Source organism: Amborella trichopoda, chromosome 8 (assembly GCF_054954075.1).
Source record: "Amborella trichopoda isolate Santa Cruz 75 chromosome 8, AtrichopodaSantaCruz75HAP2 v2.0, whole genome shotgun sequence".
Taxonomy (NCBI): domain Eukaryota; kingdom Viridiplantae; phylum Streptophyta; class Magnoliopsida; order Amborellales; family Amborellaceae; genus Amborella; species Amborella trichopoda.
In genome coordinates this window covers 10,293,104-10,305,163 of record NC_142343.1, presented here as the reverse complement: position 1 = coordinate 10,305,163, position 12,060 = coordinate 10,293,104, and the positions used below count along the sequence as shown (strand labels likewise).

Genomic DNA, 12,060 nt, shown 5'->3' with positions numbered 1-12,060 from the left:
CTAAAAGTCATGCGATAGAAAAAGTCCCATCAACTCGATCCATTTTGTCTCCATGAAAACCACAAAGATATGGCACAAAAAACGGTTAGTCCCGTTTGAGACATGGTCCACTTGCTCAAGGAAGATATTTTTAATCAAAGCCGTTGGCAATGTTGCCTGCTATACTTGTCACTTGCCAATGGATATACAAGGTCCCAGTTGTGCGTGTGTTCTTTGTTTGCCCAATTAGGTAAACCATGGTAATATTATCCTCATTCTCTCCTTGGTTATTCCAGGTTTTTAATTGTGTTTTCTATCTCTTACTGCAACCATGGGACATGTAGGCAGTATTCTTTATTTTTTGAAGTTGTTGACTCTACATTAATATTGAAGAGGAGGACAAGAGTAAACAACCACTTGAGTGGTTGTCCTTTACAAAAACCCTTCAAAGCCCAAAAATGCTACACAGCAAAAGAGAAAAAACAAAAAAAACCCAGCAAGCCGTGAAGGTGCAGCTTGTGGAATGTACAAATTAAGGGACGTGTAAGGCTTGCAAAATTGGAGTTCGATAAGGCTCCCTCCTTGGCCAAGCCGTTGGCCAGTGCATTAGCTTCCCTAAAGATGTACTGCCAAGAGACCTGGGAGGGTGCACATAGATGGGAAATTTCATCGAAAATGCGTTGAAGCCTCCATGGGCAATTGGCCTTGCCGGAGGCCCAAGCAATGACGTTTCGAGAATCCAAACCCCTTCAACTATCAATTGATGACACCAAGAGGGGTTGAAATGTTAAAGGTCTTCCAGCAAGGCCAAAGCCTCGGCCAAAGAGGAGTCAGCAATGCCAATAGGGTAAGACAATGAAAATAGGGCGGAGCCATCATGGGATCTAAAGATTACCCCTATGTGGGAGGGTCCCAGATTGCCAAGAGAGCAACCGTCAAAGTTGAGTTTGGATGCACCTAATTCCAGTGGCCTCCAAAGAGATGCCTACATTATCTTTGGTAGTCTTGTGTTCAGCAATGAGTGCCAATTGCGAAAGAGGTCAAATTGAGAGTAGCCGCTAAAGAGATTGTGATTTTTTGCCCAAACTGATACAAGGGATTTGACTTTGTCTAATAGAGAAGGCACGGAGGTTTCCTCTCCTTGGAAGATTCTATTATTTCAGTCCAACCAGAGGACCCAGAGCAGCCATGGAAGCCTTCCAAAGAATTTTTCCATACTTTTGGCCATGGGAGAAAGAGTGATATTTGGAATAGCCGGAGAACTGAATGGGGAGTGGCCCAAGACCAGTTGAACAAGAGGAGGAGGAGGTGGTTCCAAATAGCGCAAGCTATCCGGCAATGGATGAAGAGATGCTCATTTGTTTCTTCAGCCTCCCTGCACATGGCGCATCGATTTGGAAGCCTCTTCTTTGGATTTGGTCTATGGTTAGAACGCTTTGGATTTGGATTTGGTCTATAGCAATTTCCTCTTTAATTGGCTCAAAGAAAGTGTTCTAGCATGGTTAAACTAACCCAGCGTGGTTAACCTATCATAAGTCATGGTGAGCCCAATAATAATGACCATGCTTAAAGCTTTCTAATCTTTCATAGTTTTATCTTTTATTATAACTCAAAACACAAAGAGATTCTTGTCTCGGCTTCTTCACCTACTAACTCTTTGTCTCTATCCTTCGAAATTTATGTACTCGATAAACCTATAACTTACAACATACATTTCATTCCCAAACCTTGTATTTAGGGTGGCATGCCATCTCAATAACCCCAAGACTCCAGCTCCTGAACTCTCTGTAGCATCTTGAGGGTCAAATATCCAAGGCTAAAGAGTGTGTCCTCTCTATCTTCAGAGCCTTAGTCAACCTTCCTACAGAGAACACAAACACAGTTGTATTTTTCACCCTAAACACACCAGACAAAACTTCTCTCCAAAGTCCAAACGAATCTTACAATTACCAGTTCCCCCTCTCCTGTTTCTATTGCCTCTCCTGCACCCACTCCTTATAGGGCAACTATTTTCTAGCTAAACCTCCACAACCTGCAAACATACAAAACAACAGCATGCAGCAGCATCCAGCCCCTAGATGCAGTTTAAAGATGACTTTGTCGAGCAAAGCCAATTGTGCTTTGATTTTAAACAAAATGAGGTCGAAGGGCACGCACATTATGTTGGACATGCTTCTGTGTCTTTAACAAGAGAATCTGGAAAGATCAGAATAACATAATACTTTAGAGAACACGATTGGATAGTGGAACTCAAAGACTAAGGATGGATTGTATTTAGGTGATAGACATTCAAGACACACGCATGAAGACATCTAAGTTTTTTCATCTTTGGCCTGAACTGCAATCCAATGTGATGTCATCAAGATCTAATTTTGGCTAATTTTTCAAGTTAATTTGGATCTGGTAGAGTCTGGGAGTGGGTTAATCTTGAGCATGGGTATGTGAAATTCAAAAATACATGAGAAACCACAAGAAGGGAAGATCAAAATGTCATGAGAGAACACTTGGTACAACTATCATTATTTTCCCCTTGATCACTTCGTTTCTAGATCCTCTAGGTTCTTCTATTTTATTCTGGGTTGGGTATGAGAGATAGACATTAAGAGAGCCATGTGGGAACAACCAAGAAGGAAATTCTGGATGAAAATTGGAGAATTTCCTGGCCTATATTTCAAAAAAGAAAAAAATCCTGGCATAAAAAATCATAAAGAGTAGGCTAAAGTTGTTAAGAATTGGGTTGCACTAGAATATTTGGGTTCCCAAGAAGAATCATTTCCTTATGGAAAATATTTAGGTTATAATTTCTAAGGGGCAAGCAACCTAGTATAAGTGCAATAAGACAAATATTGCATTGGGAAGTCTAGGCTTCCTGGACTGATTATCAACTTACTAAGAAAAGCTTGAGCTGAAAAATAAAGCAAACCAAAGCCTGAGGAAAGTGTGTGCCCTTTCCAGAAAGAGAATGAATTTAGGTCTAATTGGGATTGTGGTGGGGAAATTCCATGAATTTGGATTTATGCGGACAACACTCTGAGATGAATCTTGAAGATTGTTTTGAGTTTCCAAAAGCTAAGCCTAAGAGAAGCATTCATTTCATGTGGAAAAACTACTGGATATAATCTTGACAATGCTGGTTTGAGGGACAACTTCAAAAGAGATTGTTGATTTTATGAAGTATTTATGTGATTTGTCCATATATTATATAATTGACAGAGTTGTAATTGAGAAAATTTTTAGCTTTTTCAACCAAGCATGAGTTGATGTCTCTATATCCAAAGCAAATTCTACAACAAATGAGGGTTTCATGTAACTCAATAAGAGAACGGAGTCTAAGAATAGTGAACATGGACTCTTTTATGTACCAAACATGAATAATAACCAAGAATCAAATGAACCGTGAATTAGGAAGCTAACCTACATAGACCAAATACAAGTAAACCACATTCCACATTGAATGATGCGTCAACAAAAGATGAAACAGCTGCAACACAAAAATAAAAGATGTTGAGACAAATACACATAAACAAGTTTATAGAAGCCTATTACCAGAGTTTCTTAAGAGAAAAAGAGTAGTTCTGAATAAAATTCAAGAGAATCCTGTAATCTAAAGTTTTAAGTAAAAAGATGTACCTTTCCTAAATTCAAGATAATCTAAAGTTTTGACTAGAATGAAAATGTGTACCTTTCCTAACAATGAAAGTGTAAACTCCCCAAATGAAAAAAATATGGAAGAAAACAGCTGCAGGTGCGGACGCCAAAACACCACCGAGCAGGCGCCGGCAGCATATGCCACAGGCCGTGACAGCCACAAGAATGCATGCTGAAGAGAGAGAGAGAGCGCTCCGTGACAAAATGAACTTTTACAGCAGGAGTGAGAGATTCAATGATAAAGCAAATTTCGAGAGAGAGAGAGAGCTTTGCCAACATTTGATTTGAGAGCATGAGAGGAAATGAAGGGGTTCGTAGACTGAACCTGAAAGAACGAGCATGGCAAGGAGAGAACAAGAATTACAGAAGCGGGGCACCATGGCAAGGTTAAAATGCAAGAAGAAGACCATTATTAACGAAATTAGTGCTTTCATGGGACGTTTCAGATAAGCTTTAACATGCTTGTCAAACCCTAATTTCGCCATTAGCGCTCACAAGCCTCTCTCTACTTTTGCAGGTGGACGGAGAGGGTCTTTTTCGTAGGGGTTGTACAAGCTGTGTAATTCGCACCATCAAACCACGCGAACAGATGGAGTTTTAGCGCAGGAAATCTTTGTCACGTCAAGTAGGCCTGAGAATTTACCGGTTTGGATAGAAACTCGAATTTCGATCCCATCTATGGATCCAAGATTTAGATTTCTCGCGTCAGTATCGGATGTAAACTTTGGTTCCGAATGGTAAGATCGGATCTGATAAAGCTAGATCCAATCTATATCTAATCCTGTTTTATATCTTTGTAGGCTTTATTTTTTACTTCCATTTTTCAATAGATCCAAGAATTGAAACTATTTCTTGCAGCATAAAATCTCTATTTTTTCTATCTTCCTACCCTCTAGGCCCCTTTGACCATACATTATTGATCTAAATATTATGTAAAATGACTTCATCTCTATCTCTTTCAAAACTCTGGATCTCTCCCCTCTCTCGCTCTTTCTCTCTCTCTTTGAAAACTTCGCATCTATTTTTTCGCCCCAAAAAATGGAAAGAGTTTCAAAAGAACAAAGATAAACAGTCAAAAAAACTCAAACTCAGTTGAGACCTCCGCAAAGAGAACTCTATTGAAAAACACCCTTCTTCTCAACTCCACCAATTCAATCACACTCGCGATTGCAACCATGGCGGCCCTCGATCATTTTCGAGCTCTAATGTTGCCCATCTTTCCATTACCCTTTCTTCCACCTTCTTCTACTCGACGGCCACTGCCATGGTGTGCATGATGAGCAAGATTCAGCCTCTCAGTTAGCAGAGGAGCAGAGGAAAGCCACGCGACTCTTCAAGAGCCTTCACTCTCACATCCAATCCACATTGGACCTTCACTCCTCTCTTCACCCAGAGCTTTCTCAATTTCTGGATGATGCCATGGCTTAAGTGTTGGCCATCAACAAAGCCTACCATGCTCGAAAAGTTCCCCTCTGAAATGAAGCCAGCAATGTGGTGGCCCAAGAGAGCTGCTGCTACTCCTTCCAAGACTGAGGAGGAGATGATTGATAATGGGTGGAGCGCTGAGATGGAGAGGGAGATGGCAAAGGTGGCAGGCGTGGTACAGGAAAGGGACACGACAGAGTACATGAGGCTTAGCAAGCAGGTTTTGAACTGCAATAGGGAGATGGTTGTGGCTGGGCCCATCCTGATGGCCGTTGCAATGGTGGGATTGGCACTTGGGGGCTCAACAACAGTGGGTGGCATCATGGCTGGTGCCTTGGCATGTGCTGTCAATAACTTCAGCCATGGTGGGCAGGTCTGGATGGTGTTCAAGATGTGTAGGAACAACACTAGATTCTACTAGTTGCTCGACAAATCATTGTCGTCTTCCCTAAACAAGCCTCGCGTGGAGAGAGAACATGTAGAGTTGGTGGAGACGAGACTCGCCCTTTAATTGGGAAGGATCATCTCATCACTTCGCAACTTGGCCTCCTCCCCCTCCTCAAAGAGACCTCCTCTGCACTTGTCCTTGACAAATTCTCTAACAACCCATTTGATGATAATGCTCATTTCAAAGGTCATGGATCTTCATCCTCTAATTCTAAAAACTCTCCCTTTTAGTTTTGGACAAAAAGACTATGAAACCCTTCCATGCCCAAAAACTCAAATAATAAAACCCTAAAGTCTGATGAGAGTTCTTACAGAATTAGGGGTGGGAAATTTGTTTCTCATGTGAAGGATAAACTTTATCAATTGAGGAATCAACCATAAAAACCGTGGAAAAATTGAAGGAGAGTAGTCTTTTACAAGCTCAAAAAATTGAAAGAGAGGTGAGAGACAATTTTTAAAGAGAGAGAGGGAGGAGAGAGATACGGAGTTTTGAGAGAGATAGAGAGTCATTTTACAAAATGTTTAGATCAATAATGTATGGTTAAAAGGGTCTAGGGGGTAGGAAGATAGAAAAGATAGAGACTTTATGCAGCAAAAAATAGTTTAAATTATTGGGTCTCTTGAGAAATGGAAGCAAAAAATAAGGGATATGAAGATATTTTCCCCATTATATATATATATATATATATATATATATATATATATATATATATATATATATATATATATATGTGTGTGTGTGTGTGTGTGTGTGTGTGTGTGTGTGTGTGTGTGTGTGTGTGTGTGTGTGTGTGTGTGTGGAAAACACAACGCAACGCCTATAGGTGAAAATGAACAGTGATTTCACCTACCCCCATCACCGTCCAAAGTTTATCACGCGGTCACGATTGTTAAGTAGTGTTTTATTTTTTATTTTTTATTTTTTATTTACAAATCAGAATGACCTAAAATTTGTAACGTATATTCATAAAGAACAGTTCAATCTTCAAGAAATATAAAAAATATTTTATATGAAAAATATTGACCAAAATACCCTTAAAAAAGTTTCAAAGGTATTTTGATCAATGTTTTTTTTCGGATAATTTTTTTTATATTTTTATTAGATGTGTCTCAGTAAGATGTACACAACTTCCAAATTTCTGGCCATTTCGATTTGTAAAAAAAAAATGAAAAATAAAACATTATCAAACAATCGTGACTGTGCGATGAAATTTAGACGGTGATAAGGGTAGGCGAAATCACTATTCATTTTCGCCTATAGGTGTTGAGAAGACTTTTCCTATATATATATATAATTATATTTTTATTATGAGTAATGATACTATGACTTCCTCCCACACTTATATGAATAGGACCCCAAAGGATTACCATTAAATTCTGACACAGATCTTTAGAAAAGTTATCAATAAACCCATTCACCTAAGTCTCACACCCATGTGATAACTTATTTAGAGACCTGTGTCAAAATTTAATAGTGATCCTTTGGGGTTCTACTCACGTAAGTGTAAGAGGGTCTCATAGGGGCATTGTTCGTTCTTTTATATTATATATTATTTTATATCTATAAAATAATATATAAAATACTTTTCGAATCTAATTGGATCCAAATCCCATTGTATACTTTTGGATCTGGATCTGAATCCAAATATTTTGAATCCAATTTGGATTTGGATTCCATTTATCTGTATTAGATCTAATTCTGGATCCTAGTGAATGTGGAACTAATTTGACCCCTTCTCTACTCTAGTTACATGCTAGAAATGATTTTTTTATCCAGATTATAAAATTAAAGCTTTAAAAATAGTACAAACCTCCAAACACTCGAAAACTGTGAATCTTGATGGGTCTATTATATGATACATTATTTTTATTATTATAAATTATTTTTGTTCAAATATATCTACATGTCGAAATAATCAAATGGAAATATTTTTATTGTTGGATTAATATTTATAAGTATAATTTTTTGAGATGAGTCGTATTTTTGTAGTATAAGGTTGACACCTTACTTTTCAGTTCTGACATTAGAAAGCCTTCCTCTCTGCTTTTGACCATTATGGTTGTGAAAATTTTAGGATTTTCAAGCTTTAAAAATAATGTATATTATAACACATTATTTAGACCATTCAAATTGCCATAAAATAAAATATATACAAATTCACAAGATCTGCACCATTTTTTAGCTTCAGATTTCATAGTCAGTGTTGAAAATTAATTTTAGAACTATCATAGAGATTTTAAATGCCCAAAGTACTTTTCAGACGAGGATTCCAGGTGAGGCTTTACTTTATTTTTATAAAACCTAGGCCTTATAAAAACCGCATTCATTATAATATTATATAATAACAAGAAAAAGAGCTCACCTAAATCGATCCATTAGGGGTCATTTGAATACCTGAAAATATATTGTCTGTGAAATATATTACTGATGTAATACATTATTGCGTAATACATTACTTGCAAATGGATTATTACTGTTTGTATAGAATTTAGATGCAACCTGAATACATTGCTACTGTTTGGCTATGTCGGGAAGAAATATGGGAAATACATTACCAACATTTTACGTACACTTGACTATAAACTATCATTTATTTCGTTTTTTATCGCAAAATTCTGCTGAAATGCAAAATTAAAGTCATCATCACACCATTCCAAAAAGATTTTCTAATAATATCATCACCATTCCAAAAAGATTTTCTGATAATAACCTGTCACATTCTAAAGTCATCATAATACCATTTTCTACTTATTTTGTATACTTTGGCACTTACATCGAATTACATGTCTTCTAACATGATTAGACATTGATTTCAATATGATAAGTCATTAGAATAATATGATTGGAATAACATGATTTTATTGTCATGAGCCTTATTTTTATTTATTTTTTATAGAAGTCTTTCAAATGTCTCTCTATATAATTTCAAATAAACAATAAATTTATGATACCAAATTCAAAATCTTTAACAAGTTAAAAAATGGGAAGAAGTTTGATAAGTAAATTAGATGGTTTGGTAATTACAATATAAAATTTTGAGGCATTGGAAGACCCTAAAGAGGTATCTTATTTCAATTTAGCTTTTACTAATCTCTTATCATATTGAGGCATTGGAGGACCCTAAAGTGGTATCTTATTTCAATTTAGCTTTTACTAATCTCTTATGATGATTATGTTGTCTGAAAATATGTATGATAATTGTGTTGTGTAATTTCTCATTGATTGCCAATTATTATTTTTATTACTTTTGTTTTTATATGAGAGGTGTACAATCCAAATTGGGGATAGAGGGATGTAGAAATGGATGTGCACAATCCAAATTGGGGATAGAGGGATGTAGAACTGGATGTGCACAGAAGAAATAGATATGTGCAGTATATGCAAAAACTTATAAGTAATTTAGAGAGAAATAGATATGTGCAGTATATGCAAAAACTTATAAGTAATTTAGAGAGAAATAGATATGTGCAGTATATGCAAAAACTTATAAGTGGAATTTAGAGAGATGTGTGCAGCATGTGCCAACAAAGTTTAGAGAGATGTGTGCAGCATATGCAAACACTTATATAGGTGAATTTTAGAGAGATGTGTGCAACATGTGCAAACACTTATATGTGGAGTTTAGAGACATGTGTGCAGCATATGCAAACACTTATATGTGGAGTTTAGAGAGAAAGTAAAAATGGACGTGCACAAAAAAGAGGGAGAATGACGGAAGAATAGATGTGTAATACAACTTAGAGAGAAAGTAGAAATGGATGTGCAAAGGAGAGAGGGAAAATGATAGGAGAATGGATGGAAACATGGTAGCGGGAGAATGGATGGGTACATAAGAGAGGGAGAATCGTGGGAGATAGGGTTGAGAGATAAGGGAGAATAACGGGAGATAGAGTTGAAAGAGAGAAAGTAGAAATGGATGCGAGAGTGAGAAAGTAGAATTGTATGTAAGTTGAAAGAGAGAAAGTAGAAATGGATGTGAGAGTGAGAAAGTAGAAATGGATATACGAGGGAGAATGAGGGGAGAATGGATGGGCACAAGAGAGAGGGAGAATGGCTGTAGATAGAGTTTAGAGAGAAAATAAAAATGGATGTGCGCCGGAGAGAGGAAGAATGGCGGGAGAATAGATGGGCAATGGAGAGAGGGAGAATGACATAATGGATGGGCATAGGAGAGAGAGAATGGCAAAACATACATGATTTTTTTGGATAAGAGACATCTTAGATTACCTGTCAAGGGCGTAATGGATTTCACAACCATCACGTATTTGGGGAAATCTTATTTAATTTATTTCCATTTTTGTACCCAAACTTGGTAAATATCATATTTCCTTGTAATATGTTTATGTAATAGATTTTCAGGTATCCAAACGATAAGATACTCACTTCAACAATTTAAAAAGAAAATGAAAAGAGCTTATCTTAAGCATATTTGGTTAGGGAGTAAGATACTCACTTCAGCAACTCCTTTAAGATACTCACTTCAGCAACTCCTTTATGAGCATATTATACCATTAATCCATTGGGCAAAAGAGCTACTTCACAGGTTATCTCGATATGATCACAAGTTATCCTGATATGAAGTTTTGGAATCCACTCATCAATCACTCATTAGGGACGAAGATTTTGCAACTTACCTAGATCTCATATCATATGAGTGGAGGCACCTGTGAATGTGAACCATTGTGAGTCTTGTGATTCAACTATATTCATGGCAGCAAGGAATTGAGGTATATATGGTTGAATCGATACCAATACTTCAATACAGTATGTCAAAGTTTCCCACAAATTTGACACTTTTCTCGAGGTGTCTGAGCTGATAGTTGAATCTGGAAATATTGTAGCAAGACTTGATTCATGTGTCGCATAAGAAGTATACCATCACTTTCTTGATTTGTTTGGGGCACCCCACAACACACACTACTGATTTGACTAGTTTGAATAAACCCTCGTCCTTGGGAGTTGAAGAACTATTGATCACCAAAGTTGTTTCTCATTCTACCTCTATAATTTTGGTTACCTTAGTCGGGTTTGAAATTTTTTTGTTGTCCAATAAATGCCATATTCTGATTTGGATCTAAGTTTTCTTTGGAGACATGAGACTGGTTTCTAATCTCATGGCTTTGAAGAAGAGGTATAATTTCATAATATGAATGAATCAAAGGCTTAAGCATAGTATTGGCAAAACTCTTATATTTTGAATCAAGTCAATTAATGAGCCAAAAAGCATTATTTTCATCTCGTACATGTTTTTAATAATCGGCTTTTAACCAAGATTTGTAGTCTGAGTTTTTTATTTCACTCTTAATATCAGGGGAGGAAATCTTTTGACTCGGTATAGGGCAATCACCATTAATGAATTTAAAAAGTCTCTGAGTCTCAATAAAAAACACAATTTGGGTTTCTCGTAATAAGTAGTTGTTCTCTATCAATTTAATAGACACAATATTTCCTATATTGATAGTGAAGGGATATTGATATTTGTTGGGTTTATGTGGCTTTTAAAGGCCTTATGAGTGTGTATTGAAATACTTTTATTATAGTGAAATATAAACTTAGTGGGAGTGCGATCCCTCGAGGACCATACTAAGCAAATCATGTTTGCTTATAGCGGACTGTGCTTATCGATCTAGGCCAGTTGGTTGGAAAATCCAAATTACTTGGGCATAAAAAATTAAACCGAGGAGGGTTTTGGGTTAGCCCTTGATGAGGTCGGAGCTTATGCCTAGATTAGTGAGCCAAGGGACTGTGTGACCCTTGTGTGTGATGGTAGGCCTACTGAAACAGGGGGCCAAAACCACATCCATGTTCCATCACACGGCATACATATCGATAGATCGTTCGAGAAAGCCAGATATCCACTTTTGGGTGAAGCGTATGCATGTGCGAGATATACTGCTATGCACCATAGCACTGTGGTCGCATCAGGTCGTGATGACCTTGATTCGTCTTTAGGGGAAGGCCTGTAATCTACAGATTGGGATTGCGACCTCTTGATTCATCGACCTGACTTTGGTGATCTTCTAATGAGACCCTGCTTGAACTGTGGGTCATGGAAAACACTGGGTCGGTTCGATAAAGCTAGTGTGGTCTGTAGTCCACAGTTGAAGGTGGAGTACCCCATTATTACAGATTAAATTCTTAAAACCATATGGATCTCTTTTCCATCATATTAATTTAATTGTGTTCATTTTTATTGTTTAAGTGTTTTTAGTTTTATTATTTGAATTTTTATGAATCTCTCAATATTTTATTTATGTTTTTTTGTTTACTTATAAAAATATAGTTATTAATTTTACAAGATTGTAAAAATTCATATATTAAATTGTTTATAAAATTTCATGGGAGGCTCAAAGTGCACATGGGCCCACCATGTGGCATATGGGTGGGGGCCCACATGTGCCACAAAGGGGTGGCACGCCCCACCCTTGGGATTATCTTGTTGTTTTGTGTTTAAGTTTATTAAATATAGTAACTTTGATTTGTTGCATGTGTTCAAATCTTGGAAGGGAAATATTGACCTTATCTTATTTGGTAGTATTGATTTGCTTGATAATTATTGA

The 12,060-nt window shown here is 36.9% G+C and overlaps 1 protein-coding gene and 1 pseudogene across 15 annotated transcripts in view; one reads left to right on the top strand and one right to left on the bottom strand.

The window, feature by feature from the left end:
- The window catches only part of LOC18436053 (palmitoyltransferase AKR1), a 45,947-nt gene extending 41,427 nt beyond the window's left edge, over positions 1–4,520 (bottom strand). For 5 of the 15 annotated variants that reach the window (XR_016061093.1, XR_016061092.1, XR_016061094.1 and 2 more), the window contains exons 1-2: positions 3,953–4,455; positions 3,662–3,799 (exon numbers count right to left, since the gene is read on the bottom strand). Coding sequence is in view for 7 of the 15 variants with exons in the window: in XM_088874245.1 (XP_088730371.1) it covers positions 3,662–3,799; positions 3,953–4,112 (298 nt within the window). In the remaining 8 variants the exon portion in view is untranslated. Of the gene's footprint in view, positions 1–3,393; positions 3,461–3,661; positions 3,800–3,952 lie in introns of all 15 variants that reach the window. The other 10 variants (XR_016061090.1, XR_016061089.1, XM_088874240.1 and 7 more) reach the window with 5 other exon arrangements.
- Positions 4,521–4,891: 371 nt separating this feature from the next.
- LOC148780779 (putative F-box protein At4g22030) lies at positions 4,892–5,473 on the top strand (annotated as a pseudogene).
- The last annotated feature ends 6,587 nt before the right edge of the window (positions 5,474–12,060 follow it).